The sequence below is a fragment of the Puntigrus tetrazona genome, chromosome 16 (assembly GCF_018831695.1).
Source record: "Puntigrus tetrazona isolate hp1 chromosome 16, ASM1883169v1, whole genome shotgun sequence".
Taxonomy (NCBI): Eukaryota; Metazoa; Chordata; class Actinopteri; order Cypriniformes; family Cyprinidae; genus Puntigrus; species Puntigrus tetrazona.
In genome coordinates, this window is record NC_056714.1 from 8,531,188 (window position 1) to 8,553,610 (window position 22,423).

Sequence of the window (22,423 nt, forward strand, 5' to 3'; positions counted from 1 at the left end):
GGATGTTAAATGGAAGGATGGATGGATAGATTGACTAGTGGGTGGATTGATGGATGATAAATGTATGGAATGATGGATACAATGACTGGTGGATGGATGGATAGATTGGTGGATAAATGTATGAAAAATGGATAGAATAATGGATGGATTGAATGGTGGATAAATGAATGGATGGTATTTGGAGGGATTGAATAGATGATAAATGGATTGATGGATTGACTGGAAAGATAGTAGAAGGATGAATGGATGGATGGATGGATAGATTAACTGGTAGGTGGATAGATGGAAGGATTGACTGGATAAATAGATAAACAAAATGGTGAATTAGGGTTGCTGGGTGGATGGATGGTTCGTAAAAAGAGATTAATGCAATGATGAATGGATTGGTGGATGGAATGATGAACTGATGAGATGGTGGAGGGATGAATGGTATGACTTGATTAATGGATGCATGAATGGATTCACTTGGATGGCTAGAGGGACAGAATGACGAATTGATTGGCGAGTGAATAGATGAATGTTAGATATATTGACTGGTGGGTGGATGGATGGATGGATGGTAAATGCAAGAATAGATCGATAGATTGACTGGTGGGTGGATGGATGGATGGAATGATGGATGGATAATAAATGGAAGTAATAATGGATGGATTGAATGGTGGCTAGATGGATGATAAGTGGAAGGATAGATGGATGGATGGATTGACTGGTGGATGGGTGGATGGATGGATATTAATGGATGGATAGAGTGACTGATGGATGGATGTATGGAATGATGGATAGAATGACTAGTGGATAGATAGATTGATTGAATGGATAAATTGATTAAATTATTAAATCGATTAAATGGTGGATAGATAGATGATGAATTGACTGGTGGATAGAAGGATGGATGGATAGACAGATTGGCTGGTTGATGATGGAATGATGGTTGGATTAGCTCTGGTAAAAGTTAAAAAGTCTTGAAAATGAGAAGTGCAGCTCTAGACATTCATCACCATTTGAACTTTAACCTTCAGTGTTTGGCAGAGGAGAAAGCAGTCAGTGCTCGGCTGCTGGAGGAACGGGACCGCGCCGAAGCAGAGAGTCGAGAGAAGGAGACGCGTTTCCTGTCTCTCTCAAGGGCTTTACAGGAAGCAACAGAGCAGAGAGATGAGCTGGAGAGAACCAATAAGCAGCTCCGCCTGGAGATGGAGCAGCTCGTCAATGCCCAAGATGACGTGGGCAAAAATGTACAGCTTGCACTCATATAATATATATTAACATTTATTTTTTATATTTATTTCTAGTGTAGTAATGACAAGAGCTTATATGTTCTAACATAGTTCTGTTTCTCTTTCTTTTTGTCTGTTTCTCTTTGTCATGCCTCCTCAGGTTCATGAGCTAGAACGTTCTCGGCGGGCTCTGGAAACAGAAGCCCAGTCTCTGAAAGAACAGACCCAGGAGCTGGAGGATGAGCTGTCAGAGGCCGAGAACGCTCGCCTCAGACTGGAAGTCACCCTTCAGGCTCTTAGAGCTCAGTTTGAGAGAGAGATCAGCACTAAAGAGGAGAAAGGGGAAGAAAAGAGGAGAGCTCTCAACAAACAGGTAACTGCCTTCAGCAGAACAAAGAAGTGAAGATACGAGATAACATTTGAAAAGAACTGAGCTTGACCTCCTTTTCTCTCCTGCACTATATTTGTTCTTCTGTCGCTTGTTCAGGTGCGAGAACTTGAAACAATGCTTGAGGAGGAGAAGACTCAGAGAGCTCAGGCACTGACTGTCAAAAAACAACTGGAGACAGAGCTGCAAGAGGCAGAGGCTCAGGTGGAAGCAGCCAATCGGGGCAGAGAGGAAGCTCTTAGACAGATGAAACGTCTCCAGGTTCGTCAGTCTAATTAATTGTTAATTAAACCACAAAAAATAGTACACCAGTGCAGTTTCCGAAACAATTGAACACTAGAGGCAGTAAAACTACAACACTTTTTATTCCTTTTCGCACAAATTTACAGAGTTTCGATTAGTATCACAGGTTAGAATCACACATGTTCAGGTTCACATCTACGGGTTTCCTACAGACTGACATCTGAAGAGACCTGATGTAATTATTCTATGTGTTCCTGTGTTTTTCAGACTCAGATGAAGGAGCTTATTCGTGAACTTGATGAGACCAAGTTAGCTCGAGACGAGATTATTGCCCAGTCCAAGGATAGTGAGAAACGGCTGCAGACGCTGGAAGCAGAACTATTACAGCTGACAGAGGTGTGTTACTCAGCCTGTGTAACCCAGAACATGTTTTAACTGAATGCGTCTCTCCAATTCTTTTTTTTTGCTCTTATTTTGACATTCTCTCAGGAGCTGGCTGTTTCTGAGAGGCAGAAGAGACAGGCCCAACAAGAGAGAGACGAACTGGCAGATGAAATTGTCAACAGTACAACTGGAAAGTCAGTATCTTGTGTTGAAGTCCAGTGACGATGACACAAAAAATTTGTTATATTTCTTAAATGTCTTACTGTGCACATTTCATAGGTCCATGTTATTCAACACCAGGCCTGTATATTAAAAAAGTAAATAGGACTCATTTTGTAAAACTTTGTTGCAGATCTGCAATGTTGGAAGAGAAGAGACGTCTTGATGCCAGAATCACTCAGCTGGAGGAAGAGTTGGAGGAGGAACAAAGCAACGCTGAACTTCTAGCCGACAGGCAGAGGAAGAGCACCTTACAGGTAGACAAGAAAACGCACAAACACTCGCTATACTACCAGACGAACCCACAGAGACAGAGCCCTTCTCTCTGTTTTTGTTAGGTTGAGACTCTTACAGTCCAGTTATCTGGAGAGAGGACGCTGGCACAGAAGAGTGAGAGCGCACGAGAGACTCTGGAGAGGCAGAATAAAGAGCTGAAAACTCGTCTCAGTGAAATGGAGGGGACTGTGAAGGGAAAACATCGCCTCAGTGTCGCCGCCCTGGAGGCCAAGATAGAATCTGTGGAGGAACAACTGGAGCAGGAGAGACAGTAAGAAAACAGTGGGGTGCTAAAGTCAAATGGACAGATGTCAAATTAAGTCACTTTTATTATTAAAGCATTTTATATAGTGCAGATTGCTTTAAAGCCGCTTCACTGTAATAACCAGGAAACTAAATTGAAAAAAAAACAACAACATAGAAACTACATGTTAGCAGAATGTCAGAACTGTTCTTTTGCTACAGTTCAGGTAGATATTTGGATAGCCGTGATTACTATTGAATTTCATTGTATCTGCGAGAGCATAGTGTTTCTAAAGATTCAAGAAATATTTTTACTGATCTAAATTCACTGTGAAGATCAAACCAACAATGGGACCAATTTGGTGTGTCCCCCTTTTCTCTCTTCCTAGGGAGCGAACCATGGCCAATAAGCTTGTGAGGAAAACAGAGAAGAAATTGAAAGAAGTTCTGATACAGGTGGAAGATGAAAGGAGACATGCGGATCAGTACAGAGAGCAGGTACTACTCAAGAAAAAAAAAACAGCAGTGCTTTTCAGACTGGAGAACTGTGTAGAATTTAGGCCACACTGAAACCAGTCCAAAATGATCAGGAAATTAACTAGCAAAATTCCATACCTTCCATAAACTCATTCCACAAAGCATTGCTATTTATCGATTATACTTTTAAATGCATTTTCTTATCAGAAACACAATTTAACTCTACAACAGCTTATATTACATAACATAAGTACCTTGTCAACCTTCGTTAACTTACAAAAACTCATCAAAAACCCATCACATGATTTCCAGGAGGCATAATAGGGTTACGGGCAGTGTAGTACACATGGAATTCAGTTCAGTTCTGAAATCTCTCTTTTTGTAGTTGGATAAGTCTATGGGACGTCTTCGTCAGCTGAAGAGGCAGTTAGAGGAGGTGGAGGAAGAGAACTCTCGCTCCAACGCTCAGCGCAGGAAACTACAGCGAGAGCTGGAGGAAATGAGTGACAGCATGCAGAGCATGAACCGCGAGCTCAACACGCTCCGCTCCCAACTCAGGTAATGATGAGGATGGTTATGACATGTATTAAATAAAAAATCTACAGTGTTTTAACCAGACAGCAAAAAAGCAACAAGCAGCTCAGACCATGACAAGACATTTTGCTAGTCACTAGGTGTAGTTTTTTTTACAGTATGTATCAAATATCTGCTCTGATTGGCTGTGACTGTAACGTTTGCCAGTTTCTGTGTGAAACTTGCCCCATTTCGTGTTTATAGGGCAGCGAAAGATCCAGTCATTCTGTTGTTCATACATAAATATATCGGCATGTCACCATTTTTTCACTGTATGTGCATGTTTCGTTGGCTCATCTAATGTGTCTGATTGTGTGTCCATCTATATTTGTGTCTCAACACTCAACTCAGCATCACAGAACGGCAGAAGTCAGAACAGTAGGTTTTCATGTGTGCCCATCGTGCGCTCTATGTTCCTCTCTGAGCAGTTATCCTTTCTCCTCTTGATTCTGGTGGTGTGTAGAGGTGCCCTGTTGAGACTCCATAGAGGTGTAGGTGTCCTTTTCTTAGGCATTTATTCAGAAGCATATAAAAATTGCTTAGACTACACTGAATTGTGGGTCTCTTCCTGTTTATAGATGGTGATGAATCGCAGATTCTCTTTTCCACCAATCATGGTCTTAGTTTCACTCTTTCAGCGTCCTTTTTTCCTTTCTTTCCTCCACTTCATAAACAGTGACCCCAAAATGTATTTAGACATTTAAGTCGTAATTCAAAACGTAATTTGTATCTTTGTATTGGACGACGATATAAAAATAAATACTAAAGCTTGTTTTGCTTTGTTTTTAGGAACTAATGTTTCAAAGCAAAATATCTGACAAAAACCTTAGCACTTTGTATTTTGGCTTGAGTTTCGTTTTGTTTAACTTGTTTTGTTTGTTGGACAAAATGTCTTGAAGCAATAGGCTATTTTGGCTTGCTTTGTTTTTTATGGGATTAAACATGTTAAAACAAAACATAATTGACGTATTTCAAACAAAACAACTGAAAAAATGTTATTAAACAGTATTTTGGCTTGTGTTTTGTTTATATGACAATTGTTTTAAAGCAAAATGTTTTGACAGAAACGATCCAGCTTGAGTTTTGTTTGTTTTGCTTGTTAGAAAAAACATTTTAAAATAATTGAAAACAAAATATCTGACATAATGTTGACAAAATTTAACAGCGTTTTGGCTTTTGTTTTGTTTATATGACAATTGTTTCAAAGCAAAATTTTGTTTTTGATACGTTATGACATAATTCTGGCTTGTGTGTTTTTTTTTTTTGTTTATAGGATAACATTTTAATAGAAAACATTTAACAAAAGGTTATTATACTGTAAAAAATATTGCCAAATAACTTCTGATCAAGGCAGCTGTAGTGTAAAAAATGTCTTGAAAAGTCAAAACTTGCTTTGATATTTTGTCTCGAATGCATATCTATTGTTTTGGGGACACTGTATATGTGTATTATATTTTGTGCATGAATTTGAAGTTAATTGTCTATTCCCGTGTTTGTGTCTCAGGCGAGCTCCTCTCCCTATCTCCATGCGTGCTGGCCGCAGAGCTCTGGTGGATGACCTTTCTCAGGAGAACTCTGATTCTGAGGATCCAGGTGCTTCTCCCACCCCGTCCAGCGGCCCGCCGGGGACCCCCACACCCTCAGACAACGCCCTGGGCCCCCCTCCTCCGTACAGCCTTACAGACGCTGAATAAGAAGGGGAGAGTGTCATAGATGGACAGTTTTCCTGGTTTAACTTACATAGCTTTTGCAGTCGTACACATAACAGAACATCCGTGCTGTCACACATAACTTGAAACTAGTTAATGTGATTTATTGATTTTTAAATGAACGGTTTAGCATGCAAGATGGAAAAAGACTGATGCAGTACTCTCGTAGTACTATTTAAACCAAGCAAGCAGTGAGTAAAGACTGCAGTTTTTAGAGAAATAAATATCACATTTCCCAGCATTCTTTGGGAAATACAAATACTGTATATGGGTGCAGTATATCAGGCTTGTTGTGGCGAAATTATGACGGCCATCTCAAGTTCTCTCTCAATCAATCAAAAGCCATGTGTTTAGGAGAAATTTGCATGTCGATGGCAATCGAAGGCCATCGGGTATTACGCAGATGATCCACGATCAGGCTAAAACGCGTCATCTGTGCTCGCACAAGCCATCAAACCCTCAAAGCACTCGGAAACTTTCTCTCTCTCACTAAAATAATGTAAGGTTTTAAGAAATTGAGAGTTGAAAAGGATCAAGGATGTCTCTTCAGTATTTTAGAATATCTCTGTGCTTAAATTTTTAAAAGCGATAGTTTACTTCGGATAAATAGACAACAGTGCTTTTTGTTCAACGTAATTAGGCAGAGACGATGATTATGGAAGCCTGTTTCCACCTCAGTAAAGAAGAAAAAAGTAAGGCGACAAGTTTGTTTCTTTATAGTTGCAATTTTATAACTTATATCTCAAAATGTGACTACATCCCACATTGTGATTTTAAATCTCGCCGTTGGGACTTTACATCGCGAGTTTCCACTAACTGTTAAAATTAAATAAAAATTTTACCTAATGTCTTTCTATCATGCAGTATGACGTTACGGGCCAGATTTACTAAACCGGTAAAATTAGAGTTAGAGAGCAATTCCTTAAAAGTGCAGATGAGCTTTTGTCACTTTATGTCGCTGTTATCTTTTTTTATTTTTTACTCTGAGGTAAAAAGGGGCTTCCATAGATGGCATTTTAAACGCACAAAGTTACGATTGTACAAGTGAGAAAGAGAAAAATGCTTTAAATTAAATTAATATGCTACAAATTTGAGCCGTCCATTATAGCTTTTACATCTTAGCCATAACCTGACCATAAGAATAAGAAAAAAAAAAGGAGGATACAGGAAGAAAAAAAAACACATAAAAGGTCAAAAAGATACCGGACTTATAGCAGAAAACAAAAGAAGAGCAGCCAAAGCTGACAGATTTCACCTCCATGTAGATTTAACGGTAACAATTCTTAGATATTTGAAAATATACCTGCTGTGATCTCATTCAGACTTTAGTCATCGGTTCACCTCCCTGTTAAGTTCAGGGTAAGCTCTGTTCTGCAGATCGAACCCTCTTAGATACTGTGTGTAGATAGTTAGGTAGCTCTAAAGGGACGCTTTTGTTAGTAGTGACTTAGATAGGTAGTTAGGATTTCTTAATTTATGTCTTAACACATCCGCTCCAGTTTCAGACTACTGACTCGTTGTCATTTTTATCAGATAAGAGAATTCCAGTATGCAGTCTATTTATTTTGTTTTGTATTGATTTTTTTTTTTTTTTTTCGTCTGCACATAGACATGTCACGGTTGTATAGTTTGCAATCTTAAGTGAAAATAAGGCGATAGAGAATTTGAGGGCAAGGATGGGTTTACACTCGGTCAGAAACACTGGACAGAATAAAACAATAAACACGTTCACTAAATAAGCTGCAGTGGACCTCGAATAACTCAAATAACACATCCGTCAATATGGTTTCGACACTGGGAAAGAGCGAGAAGTCTGTTATCAAGATTTCTATGTCATGGTGTGAACTTGGAAGACATGAACATATATAATATCTTGCCTAGTTTTCCCAGGGGTTGAAGGCTGCTAGTTATTACTTCTCTCATATCGATGTAACTTTTTTTAATCAAAAGGACATATTGTATTTTTGTTTGATTGTTTGTTCGTTCGTTCATTTTTGAATGTGGTAAATATTTATGGATCAAAGCGTTTGTTACACACAATCCGGGGCATATGGATGACTAAAGGGACGTTATTTTAGCTGTGTGCATGTCAGCGGTGCCTGTAGTATCTGAAGAAAATACATTGAAAATCAGTGAAATAATGAGAACGAGGTCTGGAATTTGATAAATAAATTGCAATATTAGTCTCCCTGAACAGCAACCCGACTCGTAGATACTGTTTAGAGTGCAGTTGTTGATTGGGTTTTTTTTTTATTGATGAATTCACGACAAACGAAAGTTTCCTTAACCTTCACTATACATAAGTCTCTGATATTATCATTCAGATATTGTACGGTGATGAGCATTTTAATGCACTGCTCTTGACTTACACACGCTAGTTTTTCAAAACGATAACAGTGTTAACTGTGAAGAATAATCGTCTGTCACCATTGAGTATTAGAACATATTTAAAATCTGTTCAGCCTGTGAAATTACAATTTGATTCCCCGATGCACTGAAGAGTTTATTACACTGTTATTACTGCAGTTATTACTACCTGTGTGGTTCAGCAACAGTATCTGTCCAATAAATCGGAAAGCAGGGTTTTCGTATTAGATCATCTCTGTACGTAAAATGTCTGTAATAGGTTATATAGATCACATTTTGATACTTGAATTGTTTTATTTGCCCCGATAATGTATTATTTCGTGTATTTTGTTTTTTTTTGTTTTAAATACTGATCTCTAGAATCAAGATGGAATTGTATTTAGTTGAAAAATGTTGACTGAAAGGGTCAGGAAAAGGATAGGAGCCAAAAGACTTGAGCCTTGTACAACAGATTGTTTTTATTCTGCGTATTTGTCCGTGTTCCTAAATTACATCTGCCTATAATCTGACTGTTTGCCTTTCAAGAAACTCAACAGTGCTGCTAAAAATGTGGTTCGTCACTGATAAATGAGTCGTTTAATTTATTTGTACATTCAACAGACAGATTTGCAGAGCCGTTCAAAGTCAAAAAAATCCATTTGGAGAGCATTCGAATTCGTATTTCTCTGAATCCTAAATTCTGGTTTAATAAATGAGCCTTGTTATACTGAACCTGCGCTTTATAATGCAGCTTTAAAGCGGTGTGAGATGAATGGAAATAGCTGAGAATATGTATGAAAAGGAATTAAAACTCCAGCTGAGATACATGTTTGTATCCGAAGTGATTCTGAAGAGGACTGTGTGCTTTTCTTTTGCATTTGTGGAACTTGAATTTTTAACCATGTTGTTTATTTGATCTTTTGCTTTATTTTGCTATAATGACGAATTGAGACTGGGGTGAATTTTAATATACCATTGGTTTTGAAATCAGTGTGGTTTATTTTCACACTAACACACTATCGATTCACTGTCGGCAAAGCGCCGCTTCAAATTGCAATGAAGAAATGAAATGCACTTAAAAACCAACAGAATGAATCAGTTTATTAACCAAAAATAGAAATCACGGTTGAATTTGACAAATTGTTAAACGTTTAAAATTGGTTTACAGTTTAAAAACATGGTTATATCTAACAATAAAATAAACTGATAGTAAATGAATCCATGAATCACTTTTCAAATGAATTAATAAATATTTAAATATTAATTTTACATTTAAAAGTGTGTTAAGTAACAATAAAATCAATAATTTATAAATCACTTTATAAATAAATAGACATTCAGTATTTCAAAGTTTAATTCATGCTCATAATGTAATTTAAATGCAAAAATAAAATATATAAATAACTTATAAAGCACCTTTTTTTAAACCATATTGGACAAAAGACAATGAAACACTAAATCCTTTAAATGCAATCATTTTAAATTTGAAAATTAAAATTATTCATTTAAATAATTGATTGTTTTTGCAATATGTTACGATACCCATACAGTTTTCATCACAGAAAATATTACATTTTTCTCACCACAGACAAGAACATTTCACAGAAATGATCATAAAATCATAAAAGTGTAATAATCAAACATCCCCGGATACAGTGAAATTCATGAGAACAATTACTGTCCAATGACTGGTCAATACTTTCCAAATGTATTATTTATAATATTTACCTCTTCCTCTGCCACGATATTACTGAACAACCAATCATCATCTAGAGGCGGAGTCAGAATTGGAGTGGGGTGGAGCTTATGCAGCTTGGCTGGGAAAGATCTAGCCACGCCCTCAAAGTTGTGACTGCCTCTGAATTTTGTGTAAAAACACGGGTCTTCTTCATGATAACAAAAGCCTTCGAGGCAGCACGTTATCGGGCATTGGGCCTGGTTGAGATTCTCAACCTGTACAACATTTCTGACATCAGTGCCTTGCGTCACAATCTGATCTGCAGCTGTATAGTTCTTATACGAGCTTTTTAGAGCTTGTTGTTCCCAGCTGTCATAAAGAATCATTTTGGATTGGTCCAACTGACTCTCAAATCCTGAGAACATGTGGTTGCTTGTAACATTACCATCCATGACAGAAAAATCTGCATCTAAATAACCATCCTCCTTTCCATTCGTCTTCATGCAAGCTTCAGCCTGACCAAAACGCTCTTCTAGAACGTTATTGTGGTTCATGGCGTAGTTTATTTGATCGTGATGGAAACTACATCTATGTGGCTCTTGACTGCAGAGAACATCTGCAAAAAGTTCATGACCCGTTTGGCCCAAATTAGAGATGGAGTTGGAGGTCCCACCACCAGAACCTGTTAGGTTCTCTAGATCTGAAACCAGAGAGCTTGGAAACGCTTCCTGTAAACATGGTCCATCCTCTTCACCGTGATCCATCCACACTCCATGAGTACCAGAACAATCCAGGAGTTCAAGATCGTCCATCACATCCATTTGGAGACTCTCTGCGATGGCGTCGTTTTGCACTTGGTTCACATTGCGCTCTGCGTCTATGAGCATCTGGACCTCCAAATCACATGAATCCAAAGACAATAATGAGATCACCGGAGAAGGAGGTGACAGGTCTTGAACATCAACGTCTGTTGGGAGCAACTTCACGTCGTGGTACTTGGTGAGACGTGGTTTCGAACAGGTTCTTGTTCTTTCAATGGACCCAAACCAGGAGGACACGCTGTCCTCTAGGAGACTGTTGTTCAGTTGTGTTAAGCTTTCTACGTCAGTAGATGTTGACTGCCTTTCGAAGCTGAAGCTGAAGTCGATGTCCTTCTCCGTTGAGCTGGCAGGACGGTTTTCCAAAGCTTCGCTGCCTTTCTCAGTTCTCGGATGTGTTTCTTTGCTGTTGGAGAACGGTGAAAAACCTTTGTCAGCCACATGGGTGTCCAAAAGACTGTCCAATGTCCAGAGGTCACACACATCTTCTTGTTGTTCAGGAAGCGCTTCGGTTTTGTCAGCATTTATAAAGGTTTCGATAGCTTAGAAAACAGAACAAAAAGTCATCAAATTGAAACAAACCAGAACAAACAGGTTTTGAAAATAAAAGAAGTGAAATCTTTTACCTTTTTTAGAAGGTTTGGGAGACTGGTCTGTGACTTCTGTTACAATGTGAGATAGTCTGGGAGTTAGATGATCAGGGGGTTTATCAGTTGAAAATAATGCAGACGCCAGCTGATGATTCGCTGCCTCTATTTCAGCAAATTTTCTGTGTAGAAGCAAATGGAATATTAATTATAATTTTATAATTTAACATTTATTCATAGTTATGTAATTATAAACCATTATAGATATACATAATATATGTTTGTGTACTGTATGTATTTATTATGTATATATAAAGACACACAGATACAGCATATATTTAGAAAAATTTACATGTATTTACTTTTATATACTTATATAATATATAAATATATTTTACACACACACACACATATATATAATAAATATTCACAGTACACACATAAATTACGTATAACTAAAACTTTTATTTTTGATGTGATTAATTAAAATTTATAAAAATATAGTCCAAAGGTTGGGGTCGGTAAGTTTCTTTTATTAAGAAATAGATACTTTCATTAAACAAAGCCACATTCAATTAAACAGAAATACAGTAAACAGTAAATACCTTTTAAAAAATCAATTTCAACAATAACTTTTTAACTTTCTGTTAACTACCAAAGAATACTGAATTTAAAAAAAGCATGCCTCAATGAGCATACAACATATAAAACATAAAAAAACTGATCTTCGAACATTATGATTAGATCCAATGTAACATACCTCTGTATCATGTTGTGCAGAAACCTGCGATGATTGACTTGTCTTTTTGATGGCTTGTTTTTACGTGGTCTTTGCAAGGTCCTCATCATGTGACCAGCTGCTGAAGTCACAAAAGTAAAAAGATCACGGCCCCATGGCACTCCAGACTCCAACCCCGCTTCAAAGGTCAAAATACTGGACGGACGCATAGCTTTGGAAACACAATCAGGACAATTTATGAGCACGAGAGACATCAGATTCAGTCAAAATATTGTTTTTCGCTCGTATACCACGCAAAACTGAAGAAGCATTTCGACACAAGATTTAGCGCTTACCTTCTGTTGCTCAGTAAGAATCCGCTTTGAGATGAAGAACACGGGTCATGCACCCTGACTGACCAAAAAACAGAGACGGAAAGAGACAGAGAGAGAGAGAGAGAAAGAGAGAGCGAATGATGAGGGGAGGGTGGCATCGATTCATTGATGATGCCACAGAACGAGCCATTCTTTGTCTGCTTAGATAAAGGATGGCAAGACGGCACCATTAAAGAGAAGAACAGCGAAATGAAAAGAAAAGCAATTACCTAGAAGTCAACTGGTTCGGGCCGTGTGCATTGTCAAAAAACGGCGCTTGTTAAGTGTTAGCAAACACTACGCACCGGTTAAGCGCTTAACGGCCCTTTAATTGATGTCTTTAATCTCGGACCCTCATTAAGACATTCTCCTGCCTGAGAGCTCTGCTGGTTGCCACAGACAAATTGCCTTCACTTTTCAGTCCTCAGACAAAGTGCTGTTTTTACATATCTATGGGGGCGTTCAACATAATGGAACAAGATCCAGAGAACAGGAAATATGACATGATTTAAAAGTAGATCATTTTGTTAAAGGGGTAGTTGACTCTAAATTAAAGAATTCATGCTGTGACGTATATTCACTGTTGGACAACTGTTAATAGACCTGTTTAACTAATTCCAAACATGTCCACACGGTAAAGCATGTCTAAAATGGGATAGTTCAACATTTTTACTTACTCACTATTATTTTTTATTTATTTCTTCTCATATCTTTTTTCCTTTTTACATCATGACAACACAATGTAGTTTTGCATTTATTCACACAAGTAAGCAATATTTAACATCTGCATAATTAAAAAAAAATCAAAATATCTTCATATAATGAGAATCCAAGATCAGTGTTATTTTAGTATATATACTACTATTTATACATTTTAAATTACTAAATTACTTAAAATATATTTTCAGTTTAATATTATATATTTCATTTTAATATTACTCGTTTATATATATATATATATATATATATATATATATATATATATATATATATATATATATATATATATATTTTAATAATTAATTTTAGTTCATTTAAAATGTATTTTATTTCAGTTAGTTCAAATGGCAGCATTTCCCAATTTTATTTAAATTTTTCATTTAAGTTTAGGTTTTTCTTCTAATGCATATATTTAATTTCTTCTTTTTTACTTCGTTTTCAGAAGTTTTAGTTAGCAACAGCCTGATGTTCAGTTGGCAATAGCATCTAATTTGGAATTTAGTCTTATTAATCATTATTGGTCCATTATCATTCAGTACTAAGATTAGCTGGGGTCTGTGGACAGGAGATTCTTCACTATATTTAGTACTACACACACACACACACACACACACACACGCCTGCTGTCACTGCAGCTCATGTTCTCTCTCGGTTTTGAAGAACCTCTCTCAAGTTTAACATCGGTGAGCTTCATACTTCATATTGTTCATCTCATTTCTAGATTTAATTTTGTATGTCTATCACGCATTAGCAGATAACCGTATATGGAGTATTATCTTAATGCCTTCCTCTTCCTCACTTACTTTCCCTGCTTCTCACCATGTGTTCTTTTCTCACATTCTTTCACTGACTGATAATGGTTATCATAAACACTCATTCTCGCTTCTAGAACTTTGTACCACAGAACAAACAAGTCCGATTGGTCTGCGTTTGACCAACCAGCCTGCTTTGTTCACAAGAAAACAGTCAGAGAGATCAAACAAAGTGAACCTTGTGATTTGCCATTCATTGTAAACAGGAGAGCTACATGGTGAGTTACCATAAGCAGTGCATTTTTCTATCGTTGATATTTGTCGATGTGAAAAAAACCCTCACATTTAGGTGAAATGGCTTTTAGATCAGGCCAAGCCAATGTGCGTGCTTTGCTTTAACTAAAATCTTTGTTATCCCTGTTAGTGATCATCATGAACCGAGCATGGGTTTTGTTCAAATCCCGTCCGTACATCTCCAATGTGGTGGGATACACAGCGCTTTTTGCCACAGCTGACCTCATTCAGCAAAGCATGCTGGGAAAAGCTCAGGACGAACCGGACAGAGCGGGACAAGATGCCTCCAGCGACTCTTCTACTGAGGAATTTGCTATGACTGGAGAAGCAAAGATAGATGATGATAGCAAAATAAGGAATGAAAAAGATTTGAGAGTAAATATAACATCAGCTCCACAGCTTCACAGGATCGACTGGGCCCAGACTGCTCGGGTGGCCCTGGTTGGGTTCTGCTTTCATGCCAACTTCAATTATCATTGGCTACGTGGATTAGAGAGGATGTGTCCAGGAGGAGGGATCGGAAGAGTGTCGCTCAAAGTGTTTCTGGACCAGCTATTTGCAGCTCCTATGACAATAAGTGCTTTCTACATTGGTGAGAACCTGGGTTTTCTCATCATACTTCGACTTCTGCTATCGCAATCGAACAAAATCAATGCGTGAATATCCGTGCGTATTAATTCATAGTTACCAATGTTTTACTAACGCGTTTATTATGCTTCTAAAGGGCTGAGCACACTGGAGGGTGCAGAAGATCCCCTTGAAGACTGGAGAACCAAATTTTGGACCTCTTATAAGGTAGCCGCATGGAACAATGGAAGAACACTAGAAGAATTCAACATAAATGTAAATGTTTAAGGTCCAGGATCAATTTCTAAAACACTGATTTATTTTCTTTTCTCTGTCCGGTAGACTGGAGTAGTGTATTGGTCAACAATGCAGGTATTATATTAATCCGTCTATTTGTTTATCCTTTTTGTTCATCTGTTTCTAAGATGTTTCCCAATTTTCTCCCTAAATTGCATTCTTTGTGCCTCAGGCTGTGAACTTCTCGCTGATCCCTCCAGTGGCTCGTACTGTTTTTGTTGGAGGAGTCGCTCTTGTCTGGACTGTCTTCTTGTGTCATTTCAAGCAACAGAAGAGTGACTTCCTGACTTAGACTTTGTTCTGCAGCTGCTTAGCTTTCACCAAAACATAGACTTTCTTTAATAAACATATACAACATACAATGCATATATGCAACTATGTACATATTTCATATAAAGGATGCAATAAATCTGGCTGATGACATCATTTTGCTTGTTCTGTTGGACTAGCTAAAGATATTTACTTCCTCACTATGACAGAAATTCTAATAAATTGGATTATCAAAAGAAAAAAATGGTTCTATGCATCAGTTGTTGATTTTGATATGTGGGCATTACACAGAAGAATCAAGATCTAAAACCTTTTAGAAAATTTTGAGTTTAGAAAATAGTAGGTAAATTTTCATTTCATTCAAGATTTATGCATGGGAGAGAGATTTTATAAATTCACTGAAATAAAACAATAGTAAATAAAACAATGGAGCAACTACAGTGGTATTATTGCATTTATTAATGTATATATTTATTTATATAAAAATATATTATATTTCCATAGACGAAACAACAGACATTATAATATTTTTTATCATTTTAATATGACAAAAATATTTTATATTAAAAATATAAGAAAAAATACACCTTGTCTTTCAAAAGTCAATTTAGTTACGCTTATTTTTTGCCTATTTGCCCTACATTTTAATTTAGGCCTATTGTTTGGTTAAACGAGTTAAAAAACGTTAAATAAACTGTGTACTTGTGTACATGTTTAAGTGTGTTATCTGTGTATGACAAACCTCGACGTAACCATTCTTACCAGCTCGCGATTTTTTCAGTGACAGGAGCCTAAACCAATCCGGTCTCGCCTTTATAGTCACCTGACTATCTCGCTATACGTGTTCTCGCGAGCTTTCCTTTTCCCTTTTCACTCTGAGTCCAAGATGGTAGGTAGCTTGATTTCTTATGGAGCGTACCAGTGACCAAAATCGACCGCCATCCTCAGCTATATATCTTCTAATTCTTCTGCAGATGATGTTTAGAAGCATTACATAGTGCAATAAGTAAAGAAGTATATGTATTATTGTGGATTATGTTTGAAACGAATAAGCAAATGTCAGCTAGCGCCCGTCGGGCCGCGAAGCTGAGTTTCCCATTCATGTGTCGCGTGTGAAAATACTTCAAAGATGCCTACTGACAACGTGTCACTGTCTTATTAAGATTTTTTAAAGCCAGATATTCATGGAGTATTTGCCAATATTAAATGTAGTTACCTGGACAGAAGGAAGAGTGCTAGAGCAAACTCGTGCTGGCTAAGCTAACGTTGACTCTCTTAGTGCTAGCAGTATGCGGTCCTCTGAGCCACATGAGTTACAATGTATCCGAGACTAATGTATTAATACGAGTGTTATGAAATTATCTTCGTTTCACCTGGGTTTTGAAGTTGTTATTATAGCCATTATTTCTCAATTATACATTATTGTGGCTAGTGAAGTTTTTTTGCTAGTGTAGTCCACTGAACATGATAAATCTGACGCTGCTCCACGTTTTTTTATTTTTATATATTTTTATTTGTGTGTAATTGATTTTGTTTGATCCAAAAGGGAGTTGACATCAGACACAACAAGGACCGTAAGGTTCACAGGAAGGAGCCTAAAAGTCAGGATATTTACCTGCGGCTCTTGGTCAAGGTAAGAACCATAATACCATTTTAAGAGCAAATAGTAAAGAAAAATTAGAATATACATTTCTACGGCTGCTTGTATTATTGTCTGTCTGTTGCTGTAATTTCATACAATGTGTTTCTTTGTTGTAGTTGTACAGATTCCTGTCTCGCCGTTCTGATGCTCCCTTCAACAAGGTCATTCTGAGGAGACTCTTCATGAGCAAGACCAACCGACCCCCTCTGGCCTTGTCCCGACTGGTGAGCTAGAACCCCAGTTTTACGCTTGTATACGGGTAGTTGACAAATTAAAAATTGGGATGTGTCCTATGGTGTGGGACAGCAAAAGAGAACTTAGAAAAAGCATGAGAAATGTCTTGGTTACAAATGGCGTGAGAGAAAGTTCTCTTCAGTGTTTTTTTTTTTTTTTTTTGCTGCTGTAGGACGCTTTGAAGTCAACTATATGCAAACTGTTTCTTTACGTTTGCCCTGTTGTGTTAAGTCTTGTCACTTAAGGAAACATTATTCCATGTTCAAAAAGCCTAAAGTTATTTATGTCACTTGTAAACAAGCATTTCATTTTTTGCTTCTAGATCCGTAAGATGAAGCTTCCAGGCCGTGAAAACCTGACTGCTGTTGTTGTGGGAACTATTACTGATGATGTAAGGCTTCTGAAGATCCCTAAATTGAAGGTAAGATCAGACAATAAAAGTCATCAAACATTATTGTCATAAAGCCTTTGTGCTCAAGGTCCGTCTGTCTCATCTGCATGTCCGTTCTTTCAAGAGATGCTGAACTGCATGCATGATCCTTGTGATAAATATGCCCTTTTTTTATTGAATTAAATGTTGTTGTTGTTGTTGTTATTAATAGGAATACAAATCTAGCTCAGGAATATTGAGGCCAATTTTTTTTTTTTTTTTTTTTTTTTTTTTTTGGAAATTGGCTAGTGTTGTAAACCATGAGTTAAAATGTTTTTTTAATGGTATTAAAGATATTATTTTGTTATATTATAAAGTTCTATCTGATGTCAAAATTGCTCACACATTTTTTGACAACATACTTTTTTGTGTACATTTTAGACTCATTTAAACTATTATATCTACGCAGTTGAATGGAATGAAACGTACGGTAGTTGAAGTAGAATTGACGGTACAGACAGAAAGTACATCTTGGTGTTGTGTGTTTTAGCATAATTTATTGCTGCTTCAACAGAATGTTGGTGTGATGAATATTCTCAGCAGTATTACCTTAAGCTCTCTTAATCCACATCCCTGAGAATACAAAAAGGGATGCATCTGAATGTTATTTTGTTAATGATTTTTAGCTGTTGGCAAGCACCTTAACTGTGCTTTGTGGTAATTTGCATGCTTTTTGAAGATGGACACATGAACAGTGTTTTATCACCTCTCCGAGAGGGGCATGCAAGTCTTTTATTTAAGCTGTTATTGCAACTCAAAATTGAATTTTTCTTAAAAACAAATAGCCTGGTAAAAATGTTTTATGTAAAGAGATGCAACACAGAAAATTGAAAATCAATAGCATCCATTTTCCTATTATGCATTTTCAATTTAAATAATTTATAAATTAATTTAAAAAATGGAAAAATGTATTCATTTAAATATTAATTTGACATTAATTCTGCCCATGTGATGAGTTCACACCTCAACCGTGCATTTATCTTTTTTTTTTTATTTTTTTTTATAGACCCATAAGAAACTATTATACAAATGGGCTTTGTCACCCTCAAATGTTTGCTGAAGCGCTCTTTTGTGATGCTGATTGAGAAGTAATGAGTTAATGTAACTTTGAGATGAAAAGTGCTCTGGTCTTGAGTTTGTGGTCAGTAGTTTAATAGTTCATCCAGACATGACCCGGTGCACGTTCCAGCATGTTCTGATTCATTTATGCAGGAAAAAGTAGAAAAACCATTGATACAGCAACATCTCAGCGTATGTGCACAGTGACATTTTTGCTGCTTTTTTTTTTTTTTTAAATGTTTGGGTTTTGCCATCTTTTCATATTTATAATAAAATGTAATGGATGAGAATGTTTTCCTTAATTTCTTTATTGAAATGTTTAAAAACTGAGAATAAATGCTTATAGCCCTGTTAATGCATAAGTGATGTGATTTATGTATCTTTTATTTAGCATTTTTAAGCATTTTCTATAGTCTTATTCAGGAGTAATGTCTCTTTTAGTTTAAAATAAAAAGCATAAATGATAGATATTTATGTTGAAATGGTTCTAAGTTTTGGTGAATTTCTATCGGCATGCATAAAGCATGGCATTGCTGTGTAATAGTATAAAATAATCTAAAGGTAATGTGAATCACACGTTTTTCCTCCTGAAATGAATGCACACTGACAGTTGAGAATTACCTTGTTGCACAGTAGTCTTTATCGTCTGTAAAGTCAAAGTGAGTCTAATGATCCCGTCTCTTTCCTGTTTTCTCCCAGGTGTGTGCCCTCAAGTTGACCGACCGTGCTCGTAGCAGGATCTTGAAGGCTGGTGGACAGATCATGACCTTTGACCAGCTGGCTCTTTCTGCACCTAGAGGACAGGGCACCGTTCTGCTGTCAGGTGTGTGTTTGTAAATCAAGGATACACCTTCAGTACAAACTCGGTTCAGTCAGACTGCTTGTGGCCTGAATTAATTTTCTACAGAGATGTTTTGTTTCAATGCTCTTTATGTTTGTCCGCAGGACCCCGTAAGGCCAGAGAGGTGTACAGGCATTTTGGCAAAGCTCCTGGAACCCCCCACAGCCATACCAAGTAAGGAAACAAGAAGCACTTTATTTTTTAAGTTTGATGTTATTCATTGCAAAAAAAGAATTAAACTAAAAGCGTGTTTCTCTGTCTTCTAGACCCTATGTGCGCTCCAAAGGCAGGAAGTTCGAGCGTGCCCGTGGTCGCAGAGCCAGCAGAGGATACAAGAACTAAACATCTGTCTTTTTGTATTCAATATTGTGATGCAAATAAAGATTGGAGGATAATCCAAAAATTGAGTTAATCCAATTTTATACTGTTCAAAAAATATTAGCGTTTTGTTTTTGAATCCTCTTTACTGTGAAAGTCAACACCCTACATGTACCTGAAGTAGCAAAATGACTATGACTTAACCACATCAGGTGGAAAAAGCAAACCTTATGATGAAATGTTTTGTTGACAACTGTACATGTGCGTATGCACATGGTTTCCAGTAGTTTCAGAATTAACTCAGATCACTTAACTTGAATTAGAACTCCAACATCAGAGGAAAGGTGCACAGACCTTAAATGAACCTTGAATTTTTCATTTTTTTTTTTTACAGGTTTGCGCAAAACAAGCTCTCAGCATTTTGTGTTTTGTGCCATATTTATCATTTTTCTTTGCAACGTGTTTCTGCAATATATAAAGACAATTTTTAAAAGGGGGAAAAAATGTACTGTATGACCGTCACCGTTTACCAAAAAAAGCAAATGCATGCAGAAAAAGTAACTTATTTTTCATTTAACTCTGTAGTTTAAATGAATCACAGTTAAGTACAGAACTAATTCAGTCAATGCAGATCGCAGATTTTAAGAAAAGGCCATAAAAAATGTAATGCCCCCAATAAAATATTTAAATGCCGTAATTGTTGGCGTTTGTAGGATGACTATGCAAATGTTGAAGTAAAATTTGGATGATTAGTACGTGGAAAGAAAAATGCTAAGTGCTTGGCCGGTATTCAAAGGAGTTTTGCTGTTGGTGAAAAAACACTTTTCAGAAGCTGCCTGCCTTTGATCTGCAAATCTGTGGTTGTTATTTCCAGTATATAGAGGACAAATTAAACATTTTGGCAGGCAGTTATGAGCAGTTTCAGCCACATGCGATGGTATCATGATAACTAACAATGAATATTAATTTCTGAATTTCCACTGATAATATTAATACATGTAAAGTTTATTTCTAAATGGTTTTAAATGTATATAATCTTTAGTCCTTGTAAATAGCAGGTTCTTAAACTCTAAAGCCGTTTAAGAAATCAAGCTGAAGTCTGTGGTTTCTATATAAGGACAACATCTATGCTGTGATGTAAGTAACAGTAAGTGGCAGTCAAATCTGCTGACAGACAGACGGTCAGAGACTTCTATTCTTTGTATGTTACCATTATCTCATCTATTCTATAAACCTCCGTTTTGAGTAAGTTATATGGAGACGGTGTTGAAAGAAACTGTGAGCTCATTTAACCCACTCTTGGCTTTCATGGAACTTAAAATAAGGCTGTAATACATTAAATAAATAAAACATGTGACTGGGTTTGCCATGAATATCCATATAAGGCCTTTTACAACACAAATTTTAGTTCTAAACGCCCTTTCCAATATATTTAAAATATAAGAATAAATGTTGCAATCATACATATATTTACAAATTGATTTGCCAAATATATAATGAACATCACTACCTTTTTATATAAGAAATACAATAATGCATTTATTTTACATTATTATTAATTTTATTCAATTACGTGTATTATTGTGTTTCAGTGTTATATATATATATATATATAATATTTTAACTTGTATTTTAAGTTTCAATTATTTTATGTTTTTAAAATTAAAAACTACAATACTAAGAGACAACTTCAGTAAGAACTTGCCACTTGCTGTCACTACATGTCGCCATGTTTAATTTCTCCATGTGTAAAATGCATTTAACAATAAAGAGCGTTCAAATAAAGTATGTAAAATAAAGCATGTATTCAAATAATTTTAAATAACAACTGAATTCAGCATGTTCATGAGAGCAACAGAATGAGAGCGAGAACCGGAGAACGTTGGTGTGTTTTCTTCAGAGAAAATGACTGATGGGGTCAGTGGGGAAGGAATATATAATATCTGTCATAATGCCTCGTTCAAACATGATCAGTGTTAATACGTTCCATTCACGCTGCTATCTGCACGGGTATAGTATCCCCACTCACGACAGTCTCTTTTTTTCCACATCAGGGGCTCACGAATGTCTTCCCCAGCTCTTCTGTTATTCAAATAAGCCATATCTGCCACAAATACTGTAAATAGGAAAGACCCCATCACGGTCTCATTTCACCCCCTCCCATCTGAAGAGAAAGAGAGCATGAAAGTAAACGCTGATATCGGTGTCCCAGATGCACAGCAGCGGTTCACGTCTATCAAGGCTGGTGTCGTGGATGATTTCGTGTGAAATAGGAGCCCGATGGGCTTGAGAACTCACAAGATACAGACAGGAAGGAAATGATTAGAATCTAAGAATGAAAGAGCTGCGGTTATCCTCCCATACTTTACCTCATGAAGGTATACCTGCTGCTTTTTCCATGGATTTACATATTTGCATATTCAATAACCAGCTTACCGTTTCCATTCCAACAGTTTACACATGAATGAGCAGCCTCAGAAATCCAATTAAAAAATATATATATATAATATATAAATAGATAATTAGAGATAGACACTCTGGTTGCCAGATGTTAATAAAACAAACCAGTAAATGTGATGATTACTCTAGTACTGTAGAACACCGGTGAGAACTTCACAAATCGGTTAACAAACACATGACACAGGACATTTGTTTAAAGTCAGTGCAAAAAATGTTCCTTAGCTTAATATTTAGTATGTCATTCACTGAATTTCAATGAAATTAGGAGCCTAAACGTAAACCTTTTGGTGGG

At 36.7% G+C, this 22,423-nt stretch overlaps 4 protein-coding genes across 9 annotated transcripts in view; 3 read left to right on the forward strand and 1 right to left on the reverse strand.

Annotated features, from left to right (window-relative positions):
• Positions 1 to 9,059, forward strand: part of myh14 (myosin, heavy chain 14, non-muscle) — a 33,994-nt gene extending 24,935 nt beyond the window's left edge. For 3 of the 5 annotated variants that reach the window (XM_043261723.1, XM_043261726.1, XM_043261725.1), the window contains 11 exons: positions 1,020 to 1,232; positions 1,375 to 1,587; positions 1,702 to 1,863; positions 2,113 to 2,241; positions 2,335 to 2,423; positions 2,582 to 2,705; positions 2,787 to 2,995; positions 3,357 to 3,465; positions 3,830 to 4,002; positions 4,369 to 4,395; positions 5,522 to 9,059. In XM_043261723.1, coding sequence (XP_043117658.1) covers positions 1,020 to 1,232; positions 1,375 to 1,587; positions 1,702 to 1,863; positions 2,113 to 2,241; positions 2,335 to 2,423; positions 2,582 to 2,705; positions 2,787 to 2,995; positions 3,357 to 3,465; positions 3,830 to 4,002; positions 4,369 to 4,395; positions 5,522 to 5,711 — 1,638 coding nt within the window. In that variant the 3' untranslated portion in view covers positions 5,712 to 9,059. The remainder of the gene's footprint in view (positions 1 to 1,019; positions 1,233 to 1,374; positions 1,588 to 1,701; positions 1,864 to 2,112; positions 2,242 to 2,334; positions 2,424 to 2,581; positions 2,706 to 2,786; positions 2,996 to 3,356; positions 3,466 to 3,829; positions 4,003 to 4,368; positions 4,396 to 5,521) is intronic. The other 2 variants (XM_043261724.1, XM_043261727.1) reach the window with 1 other exon arrangement.
• A 355-nt stretch (positions 9,060 to 9,414) lies between these two features.
• Positions 9,415 to 13,090, reverse strand: LOC122360899. 2 transcript variants are annotated; one of them, XM_043261734.1, is made up of 4 exons: positions 12,230 to 13,090; positions 11,916 to 12,105; positions 11,195 to 11,337; positions 9,415 to 11,110 (listed from the first exon to the last, which is right to left on the reverse strand). In XM_043261734.1, the coding sequence occupies exons 2-4, from the start codon at positions 12,101 to 12,103 to the stop codon at positions 9,765 to 9,767; spliced, it is 1,677 nt and encodes a 558-aa protein (XP_043117669.1). In that variant the 5' UTR covers positions 12,104 to 12,105; positions 12,230 to 13,090; the 3' UTR covers positions 9,415 to 9,764. The 2 variants fall into 2 exon arrangements, with proteins under 2 accessions (XP_043117669.1, XP_043117668.1); XM_043261733.1 differs by having other exon boundaries at positions 11,916 to 13,090.
• A 368-nt stretch (positions 13,091 to 13,458) lies between these two features.
• On the forward strand, positions 13,459 to 15,303 carry si:ch211-120k19.1 (uncharacterized protein LOC563199 homolog). Its single transcript, XM_043261751.1, has 6 exons — positions 13,459 to 13,650; positions 13,857 to 13,997; positions 14,144 to 14,605; positions 14,738 to 14,808; positions 14,923 to 14,952; positions 15,050 to 15,303. The coding sequence occupies exons 3-6, from the start codon at positions 14,152 to 14,154 to the stop codon at positions 15,167 to 15,169; spliced, it is 675 nt and encodes a 224-aa protein (XP_043117686.1). The 5' UTR covers positions 13,459 to 13,650; positions 13,857 to 13,997; positions 14,144 to 14,151; the 3' UTR covers positions 15,170 to 15,303.
• Positions 15,304 to 15,982: 679 nt separating this feature from the next.
• On the forward strand, positions 15,983 to 19,756 carry rpl18 (ribosomal protein L18). Its single transcript, XM_043261752.1, has 7 exons — positions 15,983 to 16,036; positions 16,694 to 16,780; positions 16,906 to 17,013; positions 17,346 to 17,444; positions 19,212 to 19,335; positions 19,458 to 19,527; positions 19,620 to 19,756. Exons 1-7 carry the CDS (start codon positions 16,034 to 16,036, stop codon positions 19,693 to 19,695), a joined length of 567 nt encoding a protein of 188 aa, XP_043117687.1. The 5' UTR covers positions 15,983 to 16,033; the 3' UTR covers positions 19,696 to 19,756.
• Positions 19,757 to 22,423: the final 2,667 nt, after the last annotated feature.